General features: G+C 58.9%; 1 protein-coding gene across 1 annotated transcript; it reads left to right on the top strand.

Annotated features, from left to right (window-relative positions):
* The first annotated feature begins 364 nt into the window (after positions 1-364).
* On the top strand, positions 365-20,803 carry MLXIPL (MLX interacting protein like). Its single transcript, XM_011230167.3, has 17 exons — positions 365-711; positions 4,538-4,644; positions 8,617-8,699; positions 8,877-8,966; positions 9,264-9,308; positions 9,822-10,023; positions 10,150-10,230; positions 13,698-13,867; positions 16,946-17,486; positions 17,747-17,814; positions 17,889-18,039; positions 18,196-18,311; positions 18,415-18,534; positions 18,721-18,848; positions 18,933-19,056; positions 19,613-19,742; positions 20,033-20,803. The coding sequence occupies exons 1-17, from the start codon at positions 419-421 to the stop codon at positions 20,149-20,151; spliced, it is 2,568 nt and encodes an 855-aa protein (XP_011228469.3). The 5' UTR covers positions 365-418; the 3' UTR covers positions 20,152-20,803.
* Positions 20,804-22,484: the final 1,681 nt, after the last annotated feature.

The raw sequence follows: 22,484 nt of genomic DNA, 5'->3' as shown, positions 1-22,484 counted from the left end.
GTGTGCAGGACTGAGAAGGGGTGAGAGATCAGAGAGGGCAGGGAGAGACGGGTGTAGTTGGGTGAGGGGAACCCCAGGCACTGAGGCACTTTCAGGCGCAGGTGTGAACGACTGATAATCAACTCTTGAGACCCCTTTCGGGCGAAGGAGGGTCACCACAAAAAGAAAGGCGGGAGGGGAGATAAGGACCCCTTCCTCTTCCAAACTCCAGACCCGCTAGCAGCTCGGGGATCCGGACGCTAACATCTAGCGCCTCGATTATGCTAATTTAAGCCCCACCCCGCCCGCTCCGGAGGCCCCGCCCCTCGGGCGACCTATTGCGGTGGAGGGGCGGGGTCATGCTAATGAGGCCAGTCGGGCCTCGCTAGCCGCGCCGGCGGCTTCTCTGAGCCCGGGCGAGGCGGCGGCGACGAAAGCCATGGCCGGGGCGTTGGCGGGTCTGGCCGCGGGCTTGCACGGCCCGCGGGTCGTCCCCAGCCAAGACTCGGACTCAGACACAGACTCGGAGGACCCGAGTACCCGGCGCAGCGCGGGCGGGCTGCTCCGCTCGCAGGTCATCCACAGCGGTCACTTCATGGTGTCGTCGCCGCACAGCGACTCGCTGACCCGGCGGCGCGACCAGGAGGGGCCCATGGGGCCCGCAGACTTCGGGCCGCGCAGCATCGACCCCACACTCACCCGCCTCTTCGAGTGCATGAGCCTGGCCTACAGGTGAGGGCGGCTCCGGGGCCCGACAGCCTCGGCCCTCCGTGGCGGGACCATGCGCTGGGGCCCCGGGCACCCGACCCGGCCCCAAACTTTGGTCCCCGGCTGCTCTCGGACACTCCGACCACATTCTGGACACCCCTCTGCCCCGGCCCCCAGAGTCCTCCGGCCCGGGCCCAGCCCACCGGCCTCCGCCTGGAGTGTGCACCTCCAGGTTCCCGTTGCTCACCACCCTCACTCCCTCCCCAGGGCGCGGACCGCCTGCCCTCCACCTTGACCGCCATAGGCCCACCGCGGGCCCCTCTCTCCGTCCCGACTCCTCTGCCCCCAAAGAAATGCCAGGGCATCCTTCGCGCCCCAGGACCCTAAGCCGTCCACACCCTCCACTCTGGGGGCCACCCCACCAGACCACCTCAGCTCTCCGCTCCCTCCCCAGCACCCCCGGCCCAGACCCACTCCATTCCAGCACCCTGGCGACACTCCTCACGCCCACGATCGTCCGGACTCATAGCCAACGTCGACCGAAGCCCAGTCTCTCGTCCACCCTGCACTCCCCAACAGCCGAGACACCTGTTCTTGACCTGCTAGATCGAGGGGGGCGGGAGAAGTGTGCCCCGGGGGGACCCAGAAGGGGCGCAGCTGGCAGAGTTCTCCAGCGGTCGCCCGGCAGGGTGTGCTGCACGCCGCGTGGGGGTTGGTGCCCGGGAGGCCTGGGCTCGCCTACCCGGGCTGCCGCGCGAGGCTGAGCGCCTAACCCTGCCTGGGACCCCTGCTCGGCGCCTTGCAGAGAGCGCGGACCGCGCCCCGCCCCAGCTCCACGCCTGTGTCCCAGGGGAGGGCGCGAACCCGGGTTCTGGCCCAGTGCCCTGGAGCAAAGTTCCCAGGAGCGGAGGGGCCAGGATAAATTATCAACCGAAAACCGTAGAGGTGAAAGGGGGATCGGCCGGCCTTGATCTTTTCTCTGTGCAAATACTCCTCTTCCTCTGCGGCGCCTCCTCCCCTTCTGAGAACCGCTGGATACGGACCCGGCCCTTCAGGCTCTGACCAGGAGCCGGAGCCCGGGTGGGGATTGCGGGGGTGTTGCCCACCCCCAAACGCGGCAGCCCAGCCGAGACCCCATTGGCTGGAGGCGATGTAACCTTGGCCCACATGCTCTGGCCCCGGGCCCAGGTCATGTTGCAACCTGATCGTCCAGGACGCCGGACCGATGTGGAAAGTTCAAATTCCCGTCCCTTTCTTCCCTTCCCCCGCCTCCTGGGACATCACGGGACCGACTGGGAGAGGGCATTTAAGGTCTTGGTACACCGGATGTGGGCACCCCTCCTCCCCAGGCTCTCCCAGGACGCCCCATTTCTCACCTGCTCCCAACTTTAGCTTCCTGCTTTATACCACATCCCATCCAACCCCAAACCATGGGTGGCCAAAAGGGGAGGTTCAGGGGGGAAGGGACAAGGTTGGGGCCAGAGCACACTCCAAGAACTGCCCCCACTAAGAGGCTGACTAGAATCTGATGTGACCCAGGGAGCTGGGGAGGAGAGGACTGTGCTTTCTCCGGAAACACCCAGAATATTCCATCTCTATGGGGGCCCAAGCACCAGGGATGGAGCTGGCTCAGTACTAGAGGACACTTTGGCTACCCCCACTTCGCTAGAGGAAAAATCTGAGGTTCAGACTGGGACAGTGTTTTAGCCCTCGAATACCCCTAAATATAGGGGTCCCCTGGAAGGGACAGTATTGGGAAAGCCAGGGCAACCCGAGAGAGTGACTGGATGGGAAAGGACAGCAAGGCAAGGGGTCCAGAGGTGTTTGACCGGGAGGACAGCCTGTGGCTGCCTGGCCAGCTTTCATCCTCAGCAGGGCGGTGTGGACAGAGGGAGGACTTCCCTCCTAGGAGGCCCAGAGTCCACGATTCTGTGGGTGGAAGGCCCAGAGAGACAGGTTCTGGAAGTTCCAAGAAAACACTTGTTCAGGGTCAGAGCTGGCTAGCTATGGAAAGCATGGCCTCCGGGAGAGATCAAGGAGGACACTCTCAGAGAGACTCTCGGGAAATTCCTATAAGGTAGATTGGGGATGGGGTAGGGGGTGGAGGGTCGGTCGGGCTGAACTAAGAGTCTTAAGTTTTCTCCAACCCATCCCCGAGATTCTCAGACTTTCTATGGGTCATAAGAAGCCTTAAACCGTGGTGCCAGGCTTTTTCCTCCAGGCTGGGCCCCTTGCCTCCCATCCCAGCCAACAGGCCCGGCATAAACAAACTGCTTTCCTCCTGGGCTTGGATGTTGTCACTGTCTTATTTCCCCGAACACCGCCTTGGCCACACACATCAGAGCCTCGGCTGGGAAATGGTGGGAGGGCAGGCAGGCTGGGCGTGGGGCACTGGGTGATCAGAGTGGGCTGGGGGGTTGCTGGGATACAGGCGGGGGCAACAAACTCAGGAGTCCCCCCCAGGTGCCACAGAAGAAGCTGGCCTGGGAAGTATCAGTGTACCCCCATCCATGTCTCCCTACTAGACAGATGGTGTTTATCTAACTTAGGAGGGAGGGGGCCAGCCAGCAGGCATGGGTTATGTACTCTACTTGGGTAATGAGGCCTGTGGTACCCTGGGGTGGCAGTCCTCCCCACTCCCTACCCCAAAACAAACATAGGAGCTTGGAGACCAGAGAGGAGAGGGGACCCAGTGACCCATGCACCTAAGGGGCTGTAGGAGTCAGATTGCCACCCACCCACCCCTTACCCCCAAGATGAGGGAGAAGCCTCAGAAGAAAGCAGGCCTGGGGTTCTGAAAAACGAAGCCTTGGGGCCTTAGCCTCTCATGTGAACAAGGGTTGGAGAAGGTGGGCCAGAAGGGACTGGTATACAGCCCTGGCTTGTGGACCAGGTGGAGGGAGGGAGAAGGGAGGGACCAGTGGGGGTCTAGACCCTGAGCATCTTGACCTCCTAGGTCAGCTCCTTAGGGGTGGTGGACTTGGCCTGTGTCTAACACACCCTGACTTTGAGAGTCAAGCTCCTCACCTGTGTAGGACTCTTCCATCTCGTGGATCTGATTGACTGCTAGGATTAGGGTCAGGGTTAGGGGTCGGGATCAGGGTGCTGCCTCCCCACTGCCCACCACTCCACCATCCCAGCTGTCATCCTTTGGAGACTGACGGCTATTGTCTTGCACATACACCTGAGAAGGGGCACACCTTCCAGCTCAACCCAGATTGCCATCCTGGGATTCCGGAGTGGGCAGACGCCAGAAGGGCAGTAAAAGGCAGCGGCTGGCTGCTTGGAGGCCACTTCTGGTGAAGGGACTCCCTCCCCCACCCAGGCACACCTTCCCCATCCCCTGGAGGCTGAAGGGGGCCAGTGAGACTGGTGGAGAGAAAGCCACGGGGCCTGAGTGAATCTCCACCATGTGACCTTGGGAGTGTCCCTTCACCTTCCTGACACTCAGTTTTCTTCTGTTAAGAAATGGGCCTGAGAACCCTCCCTAGCGGGCCTACAGACAGAGGTCTGTGAGGCCATGGGCATTATTGTCCTGAGGACAGAGCTGACAAACAGGTTTCAGCCCTGGCTTTAGTCCTGGCGGTAGGTTAATGAGCGGCTCCTGCCAGAGAACACGAGGGCCCCTAGCAGGGACCTATTTTGAAGGTCTGACTCTCAGGGTAGGAATTTGAGGCAGGTAAGAGGGAGGTGCAGGATTTTCAGGGTTGGGGAGGAGACCCTCAGGTGGCCCAGCGTGAATGAATACCCAGTGCATGGCAAGAGCAGGGAGCCAGGCCTGCAGGAGCATCCCCCCCTCCACCAGCTTCCCTTTGCCCACCCCCCTGACCCAGCCCTCTCCCTTTGACAGTGGCAAGCTGGTGTCTCCCAAGTGGAAGAATTTCAAAGGCCTCAAGCTGCTTTGCCGGGACAAGATCCGTCTCAACAACGCCATCTGGAGGGCCTGGTACATCCAGTGTGAGTGGGCACCATGGGCCTCACCAGCAGGGGGGCTGCACGTGGGGGACACCCAGGAAACCGCCCCCCACGGCCCTTAGGGGCCAGCACAAACATCTGACCCCCAGAAGGTCTCAGGGAACTCGTCCCAAAGCATGCTCTCTACGGGGACTCTAGGCACAGCAAGGGTCACCCCATAAAAGTCCTAACATGGGCAGAGACTTGGAGGGCAGTTCAAGGCCCTTTCTGCATTCCATCAGCCTAGTCAGTGCCTCAAATGCCAGGTGGAAAGAGGTGCTAGACGCTGTCTGGGCCAGTGGCATCACGTCACAAATGGGGAAAATAAGGATCTTGCTGGGCTGGGTCTCCCCCAGACTTTACTGAAGTCCTTAACCCCAGCAGGTGCCCCCATGGACCCTGGGGGTGGGGGTCCAGAGAGGCCATGCGGTAGAGTGCAGGGGGCTGCAGACTTGGGACTTGCCCAGAGCTGCTTTCCTACCCAGTCTCTGCCCTTGCTGGCTGTGTGACCACAGGCTGTGTGACTAACCTCTCTGAATCTGTTTCCTCACCTACAAAATAAGGCCACAGTCCTCCTTTTCCTGGTTGGCCTGGGGATAACAAGTATGAACGGGCCCGGCGCAAAGCTGGTGCTAAATAAATGATGGTTGAATCTGATATGCCCTTGAGAAGGTCACAGTCGTTCATTCGGGGATTCGAGACCCACCCACCCACCATGGCAAACTGAGCAACCTCAGACCAGTCGGCCCTGGGTTGGGACCTTGTCCAGCGCAGCGAAGTCCTACTACAGGATCAAAGGCTACCCTGAGCTGGGAACACACAGCCCAGGAGGGAACATATTCAGTATTCTCTGTCCTGGTCCCCTGGATTCCATCCAAGCAGAGGGAGGGAGGGTTTTCTGGTTTCTGTTTATCTCCGGGTGCCCAGTACTTCATAAACCATCGTATTCGAGGCTTCCTGGCAACCCCGGCAGATAGAAATTATTACCCCCATTTTATGGATGAGCAAGTAAGGCCCAGGCTGGTAACTTGTTCAGGGTCATGGAGCATAAAAGGAACAGAGCTGTGACTGGCTGGAAGTCCAGGGCTCTCCTGCTCTGAGCCCAGTGCTCCTTTCACTGCTCCCAGCTGGCTGGCTTCCAGTCCTCACCTGAGAACACGTAGGATGGCTCACCTGAGAACACGTAGGACTGGGCCCTACCCTAACCAGGAAGCTGATAGGCCAGAGGGAGTCACTGCCACTGCCCCCACCACCCCACACTCTCTACCCTTCCCTCACAAAGCTGGATGGGATGCAAACATTTCTCTCTGGAGAAGAAATTTCTGATGCCCCCCCCCCAGGGTCCTCACCCTGACAGGCAGACCCTGGTCTCTGGCTATTGCCTGAGTTGCTGGAAGCACCCCAGGTTCTGTGTCAGAGAGGGGTTTGAGTCAAGTTCTAGGATGCCCCCCCAAAGTTGTGTGACCTTGGGAAAGTCCCTAGCCTCCCTAGCTGAGGATAGCTGGTCTGTAGAATGAGAATAACAGAAGGTCCTGCTCTGAGATTTGCTGTGAGTTTTCAGTGAGATCATTCATATCTCAGCATAGTCCTGACACACACAAGGGCTCAGCGAAGGCGATAATATGATAATATTATAGTGATAATAGTGGCAGCACAAGGCACGCCCCTTCTGCCTGAGCTCTGAGGGTTTGAAGGTGGGCTTCGGGAAAGGGTGAATGGTGGGGACAGCTGGAGGGCTGCCTGGCTCATCCGCCTTGTACCTGCCACCCCTCTGCAGGCTCCTGGACTCCAAGATCTCCTCCTTTGTCACACCCCCAGATCATCTTGGTGTCCTCTGAGTTCCCAGACTACTGTGCCCCTCTCGTGGGTGGGATCCCTGCCTTGCATGAGCTCATGTTATGTGTGCGCTTTTCTTATCTCTCCAACTAAGCCGTGAATGCTCTGATTGACCTGCAGCTTCCCTGTCCCAGCATCTGTCCCAGCACAGGTGCAAGGGGCTAGGTGGCTTCCTGAATGGATAAGCTTTTCAGTGTTAAATAAAGCCTGCCCCAGCCCCAGGAGCCGCATGGTCCCCGCTCCTCTGTCTAGAGCGCAGGGTCCCTGGGGTGGGGGAGGGAAGGACCAGCCAGGCCTGCTCAGACCTGACCCCCTGGGGATCCTGGTGCTCATGTCCTCATCTGGCAACCCAGGGCAGCTACTCTTTGAGACCCTCCTTGCTCTCACCCCCTGGGAGTCCAGACACCCAGGGGCCCATCCCTTTGTGTTCCCAGCCACGCTCAGCCACCAGGACAAACCCCTCCCCTAATCCCATGGGGATCATTTTGGAGACTGTCCTTTAGGACAGAACTTTGTAAATGATGCTGAAGGTCCCGATAATTTCATGTTCGGGTGGTCCCCCTCATCTGTTAATTGTCCCAGAGGAAGTTTGCTGAGGGCTGAGGCAGGAAAAGTCACTGTGTGGGTGTCCCAGGGTTCAGAAGCCCTGCTGTGTGCCAAGCTTTGCGCCAGATTCAGGGATTTGAGGCTAAAGGGCCGCAGCTCCCACTTTTACTCCCCACAGGGAGGCCAGCATGCAGAGAAATGGCCAAGGCCACGTGGAGAGCCAGGCAGATAAGACTATGGGACTTCAGAGGAGGGAAGGCTTCCTAGAAGAGGGACTGCCCTGGGCTCTCCTGATGGGTGGGCAGGTGTGGGTGAGGCAGAGGAAGGAAGGGAAAGGCATTCCGTGTAGAGTAAAACCAGAGAGTGGTGGGCTGTGGTGGGGGGAAGCTGTTTGGCTTCAAGGTAGGGCCTATGAAGGAGGTCACCAGACCCGGGAGGGGGGGCTGGTGACAGAGAATATGGAGGGAGGAGACAGTGGCAGAAATGCCACACATCCTCGGGAGTGAGACAAGAGGGAGATGATTAGGCCATGGTTAGATAGGAATGCTGGGGGTCGATGGGCAGTTTCTGTGACCGGGAGGCAGTGTTGGCTGTCCAGAGGAGGCACAGGCTCGGGAGGGACGTTTCCTAACATCTGAGAGTGTCAAGTTTTAGGACATCCTTTTTTTTTTTTTTTAATTCCCCGCCCCCCAAGTTTTGGGACATCCTGACAGAGATTCTATGGGCAACTGGAAAATCTCTGCAGCTGGAAAGGGGCAAGATGAGGGAGATTTGGAGGCACACCTTGCAGAAGGGCCAATGAAAATAGTCAAGGAGGCAGGAGAACCAAGGGAAGGCTCCCTGGCCAAGGGAGGAGGGGGTGCTCTGCACTGAGGTCCAGGAGGTTGGGTCCAGGGCAGGTAAGCACCTTGGCTGGGCAGTGGGGACAGGCGCTGAGTCACAGGAAGTAAAGAGGAGCCCAGGAGGCATGGAGTGGGGGTGCTGATGACAATGCTTCCAGAACTGGGGGCAAAGCAAAGGGGTGAAAGGGAAGAAGATTAGCTTGTTAGGGTGGCAAAGAAAGGGAAAGTTTGGGAGGTAAACGGGAGCCTGAAATGTGTTTATGGGCCCCAAAGAAGGAGCCTGGGGAGAGAGAGTTTGAATTGGAGATGGGGAAGGGAGTGGAGGTGGTGGGAAAAGGGCTCAGCTCGGTGGCTTGAGGGGACAAGGGTGGTTCTCTGACATCAGACTGGGCAGTGCCAAGGAGCCTGAGGCAGGAGACCAAGGGCTCCGGGCCCTGGCCTGCCAGTCTGACCTTCTTGGAGCAGCTCACTTCCTGTGGTCCCACAATTCCATTCAGCGAGTGTTGCCTGCACACCTCCTGGGCTCCCAAGGGAGGCACAGGAGGTGTAGGAGGTTTCTTTTTGTAGGGTCCCCTAAAAGAGGGGGCTCTGGGAGGTCTAGAGCAGGCAGGAAGGCTTCCTGGAGAAGGTGGCACTTATCTAAGCTTCGGAAGCCAAGCAGGATTTCATAGTGTGGCATTTGAGTCCCAGTACCCTTGGGGTGGGAGGTGAAAGAGCCGGGTACCCCGCTGACCTGGCCCCCTTCTCTCAGATGTGGAGCGGAGGAAGAGCCCCGTGTGTGGCTTCGTGACCCCCCTGCAGGGGCCTGAGGCTGATGTGCACCGGAAACCAGAGGTAGCTGAGCCGCGGGACCTCCCGCCTGCCTGCCTCCTGCCTGCCTCCCTGCCGAGCCCGGCCCCTCCGAAGGGGTGTCTCCGAGCTCGGGGCAGGAGGAGCTGGCCCAGACGGGATTTGGGAGGGGTGGGGTCAGTGCCAGCCGTCTCACGGAGCCCCCTCCTTGGCCCTCCCCAGGCCGTCGTCCTGGAGGGCAATTACTGGAAGCGGCGCATCGAGGTGGTGATGCGCGAGTACCACAAGTGGCGTATCTACTACAAGAAGCGGGTCAGTGGTGGGGGGAGGGGGTCCGGGGGGCTGCGGACTACTGCCTCTCTTGGAAGAGCCCGGGCGGGACTCCCCTCGACGCCCCCCAACCCCGCCTCCCATTAAGACCCAGGCTGACAGCGCCACCGTGTGGCCCCGAGTCTCCTCGCCGCCTCCTTACCTCCTAGCGCGGAGGAGCTCCTGAGGGGAAATGGGGCTGCCTTTGGTCCGGGGAAGCTTGTGAGTAGGGGAGGCCTTGGCGGGCAGTGATGCAAGAGGGACAAGCGATCGAGTGTCCACTTCTGTGTGTTCCTGCAGCTCCGTAAATCCAGCAGGGAAGGGGATCTCCTTATCCCAAAGCAGGTGGGTGTGCTCCCCGGATCCAGAGAACTGACAGCTTCCCTCTTGGTGGATAAGGAAGTCGCCGGGGAGGGGGGTCACGAGGGCAGTGGGTGTGGCTGCCATCCTCTCATTGATGGAGCCCTTCTCCCCGGAGGAGGGGGAGCGTTTGAGCGCAGAGGTGGGAAGACCCCCCAACCTTCTGGTTAGCCAAGCAAGTGCTGGGAGGCATGGGGGAACAGAAGTCCCTAAGAACTGGGGTTCCGGGCAGGAAAAAGTACAGGAGGCAGGAAGGGGACCCTTATCTGTTCAGCAGATAAGAGGCCATCCAGCTCTTTCTGTTGGGGGCAGCTGTTAGAGAGCAATGGGGTGACCATAGAAACTGGTCCTCCAGGGAAAGGTGAGGACGGCCGTGCACACAGAGGCTTCAGGCCTGCTGATCACTTCATCCCCCAGGCTGGGGCCATACGGAAAGGCGAGGGGCAGTGGAAGACCCCGGTGTCCCTCTCGTGGCTGCTGAAGGCTCTGTCTCCCTAGGTGGAAGGGGGTTGGCAGCCACCAGAGCGATGGTGCGAGCAGCTCTTCTCCAGCGTGGTGCCCGTGCTGCTTGGGGGCCCAGAGGAGGAGCCCGGCGGGCGGCAGCTGCTGGACCTCGATTGCTTTTTGTCCGACATCTCCGACACGCTCTTCACCATGACGCAGCCCAGCTCCGTGCCCCTACAGCTGCCCCCTGAGGACGGTAAGGGCCTGTACCTGGAAAGGGAGGCCTGCGAGAAGCGGGGCAGCCAAGGGAGGATGGCCGGGGTGCGGAGGCCCCCATTTCACCCCTCCTGCCGCTCCTGACGTCACCTCTGCCCCCCTCCAGCCTACGTGGGCAATGCTGACATGATCCAGCCAGACCTGACGCCTCTCCAGCCCAGCCTGGACGACTTCATGGAGATCTCAGGTGAGGCAGCGCCCCCTGCTGGGGTGTGTGTGGACTGGCCCGGCTAGTGTGAGGAAAGTCACACCCGATGACCACCAGCCCTCAGGCCCGTCCCAGGCCCCTCTGGGAGGACGGATGGTCTAAGTGATTTCTGAGGGCCCTTGCTGGTCTCCCTTTGTCCGGACTCGGGATGCAATTGTTGTGGCCTCAGGTGAGAGCAGGCTCAGACTGAGTACCTGGGCAGGCCCCGGGGCCCAGGGGCGTGGAAGCTACAGGCTCTGCCAGCTCCCAGGAAATAGTGGATGTTGGGAATCTCAGGAAAGAAAGGGACTTTGATTCGTTTGGGCCTGTTTATTATTTACATAATTCCCTTTAAAAGCTATTAAAGAACATTCCAGGGGCGCCTGGGTGGCTCAGTCGGTTAAGTGTCTGCCTCTGGCTCAGGTCATGATCTCGGGGTCCTGGGATGGAGCCCTGAGTCATTGGTCTCCCTGCTCAACGGGGATTCTGCTTCTCCTTCTCCCTCTGCCTCTCCCCCACTCGTGCTCTCTCTCTCTCAAATAAATAAATAAATAAAATCTTTAAATAAATAAAAAAGAATATTCCAAACATACACACAGGTAGAGAGAGAGTGGTTCACTGAACCCTCCTGTAACCATCACCGACTTCGATATGTATCAACCCTTGACTGGTCTGGTTTCATGGAGGCCTCACCTACTTCTCCTTCCTACGTCATTTTTAAGAAAATCCCAGGCATTTTGTCTTGTATAGCTTTTTTTTTTTTAAGATTTTATTTATTTATTTGACAGAGATAGAGACAGCCAGAGAGAGGGAACACAAGCAGGGGGAGTGGGAGAGGAAGAAGCAGGCTCCTGGTGGAGGAGCCTGATGTGGGACTCGATCCCATAACGCCGGGATCATGCCCTGAGCCGAAGGCAGACGCTTAATCGCTGTGCCCCCCAGGCGCCCTCCCCTTTTTTTTTTTTTTTTTTAAGTAATGTGTTTCTATGCCTCTCTCTCCTGACCCCAGGGCTGCTAGGTCACTGGTTTCTTGTGTCCTCCCAGAGATACCTGTGTCTGCATGAGTACCTGTGGGCAAATGTCTCTTTTTGTTTTCACAATAGACTCTGCCCGACATTGCTTCCTTTACTTAGTTGTAGATCCTGGAGACTTTCCAGTAGTCATACGTTCAGGGGACTCTGGAGCCCTGCTAGGGGTCAGGTAGCCATAGAGGGTTGGCTTGTCTCAGCCAAGGCCCAGGGGGTAAGACGGGGGTTTCTGGAATAAAGGCTTAGTCCCGATGACCCCTCCACTTCTTCCCCACAGGGTCCTGGGTCTGTCAGTCAAGAGGTGGGGCGGGAACTAGGGAATGAGGAACCACCCCCACCCCTGCCTCAGCCCTTGGCAGGGTGGGGGCCGTGGGGGCAGAAGTGTGGATGGCAGTGCCCAGAGAGCAGACCAGTCTGGGAGGGCAGCGGTCCTGTCTGGGCACATGTACCCCCACCACAGGTAGGAAATCACCTCCAGCCCGGACTCTGGGCCAAGTCTGGAGCTAGGAGGCCACTTCTCTCAATCCAGGGTGGCTGCTGGGTGGGGGTGGGCATGGGCAACCAAAGGTAGGGGATGTGGGTCATGCAGAGGAGGTGGCTAGTGTGGCCGCCTCTAGCACTCCACGCACAGGGAGGGCCGGGAGCATCCAGGCCACCAGGGCTGCTGCCTTGATTGTCCCCCAGAGCTCCTCACTTGAGTGGAAACCCAGTGAGGAGGCCAGAACTCTGTGGAGGAAGGGGGCTTGGGGAGGAGTGTTCAAGGAAGGGGAGAGGGCTTGGAGCAGGAGAGGGTCTCAGGGAGGGGACGTAGGTCGATGGGGGGACCGAAGCTGGGGCAGTCTAGGGCTCCGTGGGTGGCCGGCTAGGGCTCCGAAGCAACTTCTCTCAAGGGGGAAGGGACAATTGAGGGCAAGCTATGGCTGGGGGTCGGTGGTGACTGGTCTCGGTACCCCACGAGCCCTTCAGAGCTTTGGGGAGGAGGCAGCCGCAGTAAGCAGGGAGCAGGCCCCATACATGGCTGGTTCTAGAGCCTAGGCCTCAAGGGGCCTAGTAATGAGGCCCACAGTCTCTGGGGCTTGGGGAAATAGAAGATCAGTGACCACTCACCCCCTGCCACCCAGTCCCCCAGTTAAAGAGAAACAGTAGGACAAGATGACCCTTTCTAATCAGGTGGTCAAGGAAAGACACATGATAAGCACGCGCGCGCGCGCACACACACACACACACACACACACACGGGCACAGAGCCAACGTGCACATGCGGAGCGCCTCACGTCAAGGCAGGCACACACGGGCTCAGACAGAGCTACAGACACTGGGGCACACACCCAGAGATGGAGCCTGCATGAGACCACACGCTCACACCCTCAGAGCAACAGCCGGCCAATGACACATGGCCACCAGAGTCCCATAAGATGCACATACGAAGTTTAACCCCCATAGGCTCCAGGCTTGCTGTGGGCTTGTCTGTCCCACTCCTGGGTCTCCTTCAAGGAGGGAGGCCTGACCAGCGACCCTGGCTGTGGAGCCAGCACCCATCCAAGGCCAGAGGGGCTGGGTCGGGCCAGACCAGGAGGCCTTGCGAGCTGGTTCAGACCAGAGGCTGGTCAGGGTCAGAGAAAGGTGCCCGGAAGGGAGCGGGTGGGCGGGCGGCGTCCAGGCCCGGGATGTGGTTAGGCCACAGGCAGCTGCTTCCCAAAACCAGAATAGCTTGGGGCTTACACAACCCGCACCTCAGACAATCTGGCTGCCCCCTCCCTGCCAGCTCTTCCAGGCTTTGCAGCCCCCCCCCACTCCTGCCCCCACTCTGAGCCCACCCTCTGGCCCCTGTTATGACCCCCTTAGCCCTTCAGCCCACTCGCGGGCTCTACTTTGGAGGCCCCATTTGACCTTCCAACAAACCAATTTATCCCAGACCCACTGACTTCCTGACCCCTCTCACCTCTAGCTCACCCCTTGAACTCCTGTCACCCTGGGGCTCTTCCTTATGGCAGACCTCCACCCCTTGCACCCCACCCCTTTCCCTCCCTGGCATTCTCTATTACCCTGCCCCTTTCTATGGCTCCAGCAGAGCTGGTAACAGGAGGCAGAGAGGGGAGTGGCCAGGCCTGGGACGGGGAAGGGGACCCCATGAGCCAAGTGTGAGGCTCGGTGGGAGGACTATTTCCCGGGGTCCTACTCACACCCCCACAGAGCCTCTGCTGTCCTGCATGCAGGCCCATCCCACCCAAACCTCTGTTGCTGCTTCCCCTGAGACAGAAACTCTCCCAATTTCACAATCTCCTGTGGAAGCCCCCCCTCCCCCGCCTCCCCCCACCTCATTGCCAGCCAGGCCAGCCCAGCCTGGGGACAGGGCACGAGGCCCACTCTCCTCCCACTGCTTCCAGCCACGCCTGGCCTTATCCCTAACTTCTGTCGCCTTGTATGTCTGAATTACAGATTTCTTCACCAGCTACCGCCCCCCACCGACAGCCACGCCTTCACACTTCCCGGAGCCCCCCAGCTTTGGCCCCATGGCTGACCCTTTCTGCAGCAGTGGGACCTTGGGCTCAGAGGTCCCCCCTGCCTCGTCGGGTGTGACCCACCTCTCAGGGCATAACCGCCTGCAGGTGAGCTCCCACCCCCCACTCCACTCAGCCCTGCCTCCATGTTCAGGAGCTAAGGTACCTCCTGAGTGCCCAGTCCTGTGCTTGGTCGACTGAGAGGGAGCGGAGGGGGAGAGAGACCCCATCTCTGTCGTCTGAGAGGGAGCAATTCAGCTCAGGAGGAAGGAGCCTTGTGAAGCAGAACTGAACCAGGTGGTTGTAGAGGGGGGGCTAAAGGCAGTGGGGGGGGGCCCACTGAGGAGCAGGTTGCTTATGGAAGGCTTCCTGGAAGACGGGATGTTCTGGGCTTAGTGAATGGGTTGGATTTGGACAGAAGAAGAGACTGGAAGAGGGCAAGCCAGATGGGAGGGGAAGCACAAAAGAGCACACGGAGACAGAAAGCTCAGTGTGAATGTTCAGGACACAGTGAAGCTGCCATTTTGGATCAGGAACCCACAGGCTCCATTCGGAGGTCTCCTCGCTGCTGTTCGGTCAGACGCCTTTTCCTTCCATCATCAGCCTGTTCAGGCACTCTTGTAGTTCATCACTGAGAGGTCTCTCTCCAACTAGACAGTGAGCTCCTCGCTGGAAGAGCGAAGCCTCGCTCAGGCTTCCCTAGCACAGTTCAAGCACGTGAGCAGCGCTGGGTTGCCCAGTGACTGAGCCAGTGAGCCAGTGAGGGCGTGTGTAGATGGATGAGGGTGTTGGTGAACAGAGGGCGGGCTGTAGATGAGGGTGGGTGCTTACACGGGCTGGTGTCAATGTGGGTAGGTGAGTGGTTGGTTGGACGGGTGGACTGGTAGATGGATTTGTAGATGGACAGTTTGGGGGGTCGATGAATAGACTGGTGGCTGGAGAAGTGGATGGTCATTGAACAGACGGTGGCGAGGTGGAGGGATTACGGATGGGTTGACGGATGAATGAAATAGAGACAGTTGGATAGATTGGTGAATGGGTTAGTACCTGGTGGGCTGGTGGAGAGAGGGGTAGAGGAGTTAGCTTGCAAGTGAGAGGAAAAATAGGTGAATGGACGATGGATGGGTTAGTGGATGGATTGGTGGCTGGATGGAGTAATTATCTGGAAATGAAAGATGGGCAGGAAGATTGATGCTCTTTCTCAGGCCTGATTTGTGCATACATGTGTTCCACTCCCTCCCCTCATTAGATTACAGTTTCCCTTGGTGTGTGTGGGGCACGCGGGACAGCAGGGACTGTTTCTCCTATCTCTCCCAGTGCCCAGTCCAGAGCCCAGCCAGGGCAAGAGGTTGCCAGGGTAGCTGCAAATGCCAGCTCTCTCCCCTGCTCTGTCTGTCCCCCAACCAGGCCCGGAACAGCTGCCCTGGCCCCCTGGACTCCAGTGCCTTCCTGAACTCTGATTTCCTCCTTCCTGAAGACCCCAAGCCCAAGCTCCCACCCCCACCAGTCCCCCCACCCCTCCCCCAATACCCTGCCCTTGCCAAGGGGCCTGGCCTAGAGCCCTGCCCCCCACCCCCCTTCCCTCCCATNCCCACCTCATTGCCAGCCAGGCCAGCCCAGCCTGGGGACAGGGCACGAGGCCCACTCTCCTCCCACTGCTTCCAGCCACGCCTGGCCTTATCCCTAACTTCTGTCGCCTTGTATGTCTGAATTACAGATTTCTTCACCAGCTACCGCCCCCCACCGACAGCCACGCCTTCACACTTCCCGGAGCCCCCCAGCTTTGGCCCCATGGCTGACCCTTTCTGCAGCAGTGGGACCTTGGGCTCAGAGGTCCCCCCTGCCTCGTCGGGTGTGACCCACCTCTCAGGGCATAACCGCCTGCAGGTGAGCTCCCACCCCCCACTCCACTCAGCCCTGCCTCCATGTTCAGGAGCTAAGGTACCTCCTGAGTGCCCAGTCCTGTGCTTGGTCGACTGAGAGGGAGCGGAGGGGGAGAGAGACCCCATCTCTGTCGTCTGAGAGGGAGCAATTCAGCTCAGGAGGAAGGAGCCTTGTGAAGCAGAACTGAACCAGGTGGTTGTAGAGGGGGGGCTAAAGGCAGTGGGGGGGGGCCCACTGAGGAGCAGGTTGCTTATGGAAGGCTTCCTGGAAGACGGGATGTTCTGGGCTTAGTGAATGGGTTGGATTTGGACAGAAGAAGAGACTGGAAGAGGGCAAGCCAGATGGGAGGGGAAGCACAAAAGAGCACACGGAGACAGAAAGCTCAGTGTGAATGTTCAGGACACAGTGAAGCTGCCATTTTGGATCAGGAACCCACAGGCTCCATTCGGAGGTCTCCTCGCTGCTGTTCGGTCAGACGCCTTTTCCTTCCATCATCAGCCTGTTCAGGCACTCTTGTAGTTCATCACTGAGAGGTCTCTCTCCAACTAGACAGTGAGCTCCTCGCTGGAAGAGCGAAGCCTCGCTCAGGCTTCCCTAGCACAGTTCAAGCACGTGAGCAGCGCTGGGTTGCCCAGTGACTGAGCCAGTGAGCCAGTGAGGGCGTGTGTAGATGGATGAGGGTGTTGGTGAACAGAGGGCGGGCTGTAGATGAGGGTGGGTGCTTACACGGGCTGGTGTCAATGTGGGTAGGTGAGTGGTTGGTTGGACGGGTGGACTGGTAGATGGATTTGTAGATGGACAGTTTGGGGGGTCGATGAATAGACTGGTGGCTGGAGAAGTGGATGGTCATTGAACAGACGGTGGCGAGGTGGAGGGATTACGGATGGGTTGACGGATGAATGAAATAGAGACAGTTGGATAGATTGGTGAATGGGTTAGTACCTGGTGGGCTGGTGGAGAGAGGGGTAGAGGAGTTAGCTTGCAAGTGAGAGGAAAAATAGGTGAATGGACGATGGATGGGTTAGTGGATGGATTGGTGGCTGGATGGAGTAATTATCTGGAAATGAAAGATGGGCAGGAAGATTGATGCTCTTTCTCAGGCCTGATTTGTGCATACATGTGTTCCACTCCCTCCCCTCATTAGATTACAGTTTCCCTTGGTGTGTGTGGGGCACGCGGGACAGCAGGGACTGTTTCTCCTATCTCTCCCAGTGCCCAGTCCAGAGCCCAGCCAGGGCAAGAGGTTGCCAGGGTAGCTGCAAATGCCAGCTCTCTCCCCTGCTCTGTCTGTCCCCCAACCAGGCCCGGAACAGCTGCCCTGGCCCCCTGGACTCCAGTGCCTTCCTGAACTCTGATTTCCTCCTTCCTGAAGACCCCAAGCCCAAGCTCCCACCCCCACCAGTCCCCCCACCCCTCCCCCAATACCCTGCCCTTGCCAAGGGGCCTGGCCTAGAGCCCTGCCCCCCACCCCCCTTCCCTCCCATGGGTCCTCCCCCTGCTTTCCTGCAGGAGGAGCCTCTCTTCTCTCCCAGATTTCCCTTCTCCACTGTCCCTCCGGCCCCAGGAGTGTCCCCACTGTCTGCTCCCACTGCCTTCCCTCCCACCCCACAGCCTGGTCCAGGCCCTGCCCCTGCCCCCTTCCCCATAGACCTTCTGCCCTCAGGGTATCTGGAGCCCCCATTTGGGCCCCACTTCACAGTGCCCCAAGGCATGCGGCCCAGAGGCAGGCCCCCCACCCCATCCCCTAGAGGGCGGAAGCCCAGCCCCCCGACCTTGGCCCCTGCCAACCCCACTGCCACTGCAGGGGGCAGCAACCCCTGCCTCACGCAGCTGCTCACAGCAGGTGAGATGGGAAGAACCGGGTCCACAGAGGGGAACACAGGGACCAAATGTGGAAGTGGGGGTCCTGTGGGAGCAGAGGGCAAATGTTTAAGGGGCAGGCTCAGGCTCAGCTGGGAGGGGTTGGGAGGTGGTGAGGAATTAGGGATGTGGGCCCTGAACCCGAAAGAGGAGTGGGCTGCTTTGGAGGGGAGCGACGGGGTCTTGGGAGATGACGGGGTTGAGGCTGGCCCCAGTGGCCCTCACACTTCTGCCCATGCACAGCCAAGCCCGAGCAGACCCTGGAACCACCACTTGTGTCCAGCACCCTCCTCCGGCCCTCAGGGTCCCCGGTAAGATGGCGGGCACTGGGAGGTGAGGGTGGGCCCAGGGCTTCACTCCAACTCTCCGCCCTTCTCCACCCCAGCAGGAGACGGCCCCTGAATTCCCCTGTACCTTCCTACCCCCGACCCCGGCCCCCACACCGCCCCGGCCACCTCCAGGTGCCGCCACACTGGCCCCTCCCAGGCCCCTGATTGTCCCCAAAGTGGAGCGGCTCTCGCCCCCGGCGCACAGCGGTAAAGAGGGCTTGCGGGGCTTGGGGGACTCCAGGGGATGGAGAAAGGGGAAGGAAGAACGGGGGGCTACATCTGAGGCCAGGATGAGAGGGACAGGGCAATGGGACCCTCTCCTCTGTGTCGGTCTGTCTGTGGGTCTGTCTGTCCCTGCCACAGGTGGTGAGCGGCGGCTGTCTGGGGAGCTCAGCTCCATGCGGAGCCCAGGGACTCTGAGTGTCTGCGTCTCTCCCCCTCAACCCATCCTAAGCCGGGGCCGTCCAGACAACAACAAGGTGGCACCTTTCCCTCACCCCAAGATCTGTTTGCTACCCCTAGGCCCACCCCTAGGCCCTTCCATGCTCCTTCCTAGGCTCACCCCACTGTCTGCCCCCCAAGACGGAGAACCGGCGCATCACGCACATCTCTGCGGAGCAGAAGCGGCGCTTCAACATTAAACTGGGGTTTGACACCCTGCATGGGCTGGTGAGCACACTCAGCGCCCAGCCCAGCCTCAAGGTGAGCCCCCAGCCCGGGCTGGCACCCCGGAACCGAAGGGCTCCTTCGTCGCCGCCCCCTGCCCCCTCCCAAGACAAAATCCCAGGACCCTCTGGACACCCAGTTTCCTCCTCCCACCCAGTGCCTCAGTGGGCCCCAGAGTGGGGCCACCTCCAGCACCTGAGCCCACCCTGGTGATGCCTGCAGGTGAGCAAAGCGACCACGCTGCAGAAGACGGCCGAGTACATCGCCATGCTGCAGCAGGAGCGGGCGGCCATGCAGGAGGAGGCCCAGCAGCTACGGGACCAGATCGAGGAGCTCAATGCTGCCATTAAGTAGTGGTGGGGGGGTCATGGGGGCGCGGGGGAGCCTGGACATGCTGCCCGACTCCCCAGCCCTGACCGGCCCCCTGCCCCCAGCCTGTGCCAGCAGCAGCTGCCTGCTACTGGGGTGCCCATCACACACCAGCGTTTCGACCAGATGCGAGACATGTTTGACGACTACGTCCGCACCCGGACACTGCACAATTGGAAGTTCTGGGTGGTATCCTCCCTCAGCTGGTGGGGGTGGGGGGTGGCCTTACAGGCCAGGCTGGAGCTCCGAGCTGTGCCCAGGGGAAGGGACTCAAGTTCTGCCCCCTCCTTCTAGTCCTTCAGCATCCTGGGGGCAGTAGTGCCCTATGATTCGCTGGGAGCAGAGGGAAACTGAGGGAGGAGCCCCTGGGAGAGGGGAGCACAGCCCTGCCCGCAGAATGTACCAAGGGGAGTTTGGGAGAACCTCGAGTCTGAGTGGTGTGGGTCCTGAAGACTCTCTCACTCCCTTACCTGGTGGAATCTCTCACTCCCTTACCTGGTCAAGCTCTTGGCTGAGCTGGGGCAGGAAGCTCAGGGATGGGGGATAGCGCAGCCCAGAAGATGGGCATAGAGGGGCCGGGCAGGCCATGGCAGGATGGGAGGGCGGCTGCAGCAGGGGGCCTCCAAGTTCAAGGTGCCACAGTGGCCAGGCCTTTCTCCGGGGTTTGGGCCAGATGTCAGGGCTACACATGAGCTGGGGGAGGGTTACTGCTGATCAACAGGCCTGCTCCTTGACCCGGGCCCAGTTCAGCATCCTCATTCGGCCTCTGTTCGAGTCCTTCAATGGGATGGTGTCCACGGCAAGCTTGCAGAGCCTCCGCCAGACCTCCCTGGCTTGGCTGGACCAGTACTGCTCCCTGCCCGCTCTCCGACCAAGTACGTGAGCCACCCGCCTGCCCACCAGAATGTCCAGGAATGTCCACGCCACTCAGACCGCAGGTCTAGCCTGCCTTCAAAGTAGCCTAGAGTTTTGGCCATCCCGCCATGTACCCTGGATGGTCCTCCAGCCTCCAGGGCACCTGCAGACAGAGGTCCTGGGAGGGGCTGACAGTCTTGCCAGCTAGTATCTCTCCCTCAACCCTTCGTCTTCAGCATCCAGAGGAAGGGCCTGGACCCCAGGAGGTATCTCTGTCTGTCTCTCTCATTCTGTCATTCTCTTTCTCCAGCGGTCTTGAACTCCCTCCGCCAGTTGAGCACATCTACCAGTATCCTGACAGACCCAGGCTGTATACCTGAGCAAGCCACACGGGCAGTCACAGAGGGCACCCTTGGCAAACCTTTATAGTGCTGGCCAGACACCGCTGCTCACTCAGCTGCCCTGGGGCTGCTTTCCCTGGGTGTGGGCTCCAGGGACAACTTCTGGGCACTCCCTTCCTGCCCCAGGCTCTGGCTGTCCCCTTTCCTGAAGGTCTAGCAGGACCCAAATCTCTTCCACCTCCTGAAAGCCAGGAAGAGCTACGTTCCAGTCGCTGCCCCATCAGCAACGAACACTGTGACCTGGGGGACTCGTGCTCTTTCTTTGGACCTCCATTTTCCAGTCTGCAAAATGGGGCTGGAGAAGCTTCAACCAGATGACGATCCCAAGGCCTTAGCAGCTGTGACACTTGGGGCCAAAACTGGCAACTCAGAGGAACGATCCTGTTTCCCGGCCCCCTCCCACCTGCTCCCCACCCCCACCCCGATAGGACACAGGCCTCTGTTTTTCAGCAGAGAGGCAGAAAAGGAGGTTCCCACTCTCTGCTCCTTCGCTGGTTGCCCAGTGGGGGTTGGGGTGCTGCAGGATGGCATCCCTGGGTGAGGCCAGAAAGGTCTTTCCCAAGAGAGAGCAGGGCAAGGGGGTAGCCAAACCAGGGGCAGGCACCTTGTGTGCGTGTGGATGCGTGTGTGTGGATTTTGTAAAGAATTCTTGCCAATAAAACCAAAAACTGTTGGCGACTGTCAGTGTGTCTCACTCTAGGATGGAGAGAGGGGCAGTTGGCAATGGGAGGTGGACTTGAAAGAACCTTAGCTTTTCCTCTGAGCTGGAAGCCACTGGAAGGTTTTGAATAGGGGTGGGGCGAGATCAGATGTAAGTTCTTAACAGGATCCCTCTAGGTGCAGAGCCAAGAACAGGCCACAGTGGGGCAAGGACAGAAGCAGGGAGGCCAATTTTAGGCTTTGGCTGTCATCCCGGTGAGAGAGGATGGACACTTGTCCTGGAATTCCTCTCTCCATGGCCAGGAAAAGGTTCAGAAAGCCTTACCACCTTCCAAGTTGGAAGAGGGCAGAGCCGAGCCAAAGAGTTGAAGTGACAGGGCCCTCCTTTGAGAATCAGGAGAACGTGCTGCCACTGGGAGTAGTGACCTCCCCGTTAGGTTAACACAGAGAGGTTAACTAGCCCAGGGCTGCATGGTTACTGCCCGACTCTAGTCTCTGCTTTTAGCCAGCTCTCTCTACGGTGCAGGGAACAGGTGCACCCAGGGAACAGGTGCAAGTAGAGGTCGGGTGGCTACTTGGTCAGGATGTCTTAGAAGGAACTGATACTTCAGATGGGGAATTGGGGTGAGTGGCCCCAATATTTCATTGATTCTTTTATTGAGCCATTGAACAAATCTTTTCTGAGGGCCCGCAGTGGACCAGGCGATGGCCTTGGTGCTGGGGATTCTGTTCACTGCTGGATCCCTCTTCTCATGGAGTTGATTCAAGCCTCTCACATCTCAGGACTTCCACGGATGACTGCAGGACATAACTAGCAGTCAGTCTTCCCGGCGTTGTGTGGCCATTGACTTCGCCTCATTTGTGTGGAATCAAAACAGGGATAACAATACTAGCTGCACACTCATCTCATGTTTACTCAGTGCCAAGCAATATTTTAAGCACTTTATGTATTATATTAACTCACTTATTACATATATTAACATCTACCTCTATAAGTCAGTTGTGAGGATTTCAGGGTCAATATATATAAAGCACTTACAACAGTAACTGGCATATAGCACTATATAAGAGTTATCATAATTATTTATAATCCCCATTTCACAGATGAAAAGTTGAGGCACAGAGAGGTTAACTAGCCCAGGGCTGCATGGTTACTGTCTGACTCTAGTCTCTGCTTTTAGCCAGCTCTCTCTACCGCGCAGGGAACAGTTGCACCCAGGCGTGAAGTGCTGTCGCTGCAGACAAAGGTTTGAAGTGGCTCTCCGAGAGGTAAAATTCCCCGGAAGTTCCCTGCAAGACGTCCCCTTGACTCTGTGTCCTCCCTTTAGATGCCCCTCTCCCTCAAGAGAACTATCTACACTTGCTCTCCCTCTCTCTTCCCCTCCCACTCACTCCGTCTTTGGTCTCCTCCTCCACTTCCACCCCAGCCTCACCCCTACACTGACTTGTTGTTACTAAGGTCACTTGATTCCCTCATTGCCAAATCCAATGACCACTTTGCAGGCTCTTCCTGCCTTCCCCGGGCCCTGGGATCTCTTTTTTTTTTTAAATTTTATCAGAGAGAAAGAGAAAGAGGGAGAGGGAGCAGCAGACAGACACAGACACAGACACAGACACACACACACACACACACACCACTGAGCAGGAAGCCTGACGCAGGGCTCAATCCCAGGACCCTGAGATCATGACCTGAGCTGAAGG

This window comes from Ailuropoda melanoleuca, chromosome 10 (genome assembly GCF_002007445.2).
Source record: "Ailuropoda melanoleuca isolate Jingjing chromosome 10, ASM200744v2, whole genome shotgun sequence".
In the NCBI taxonomy this organism is placed as follows: domain Eukaryota; kingdom Metazoa; phylum Chordata; class Mammalia; order Carnivora; family Ursidae; genus Ailuropoda; species Ailuropoda melanoleuca.
This window is presented reverse-complemented; position numbering and strand designations above follow the sequence as displayed.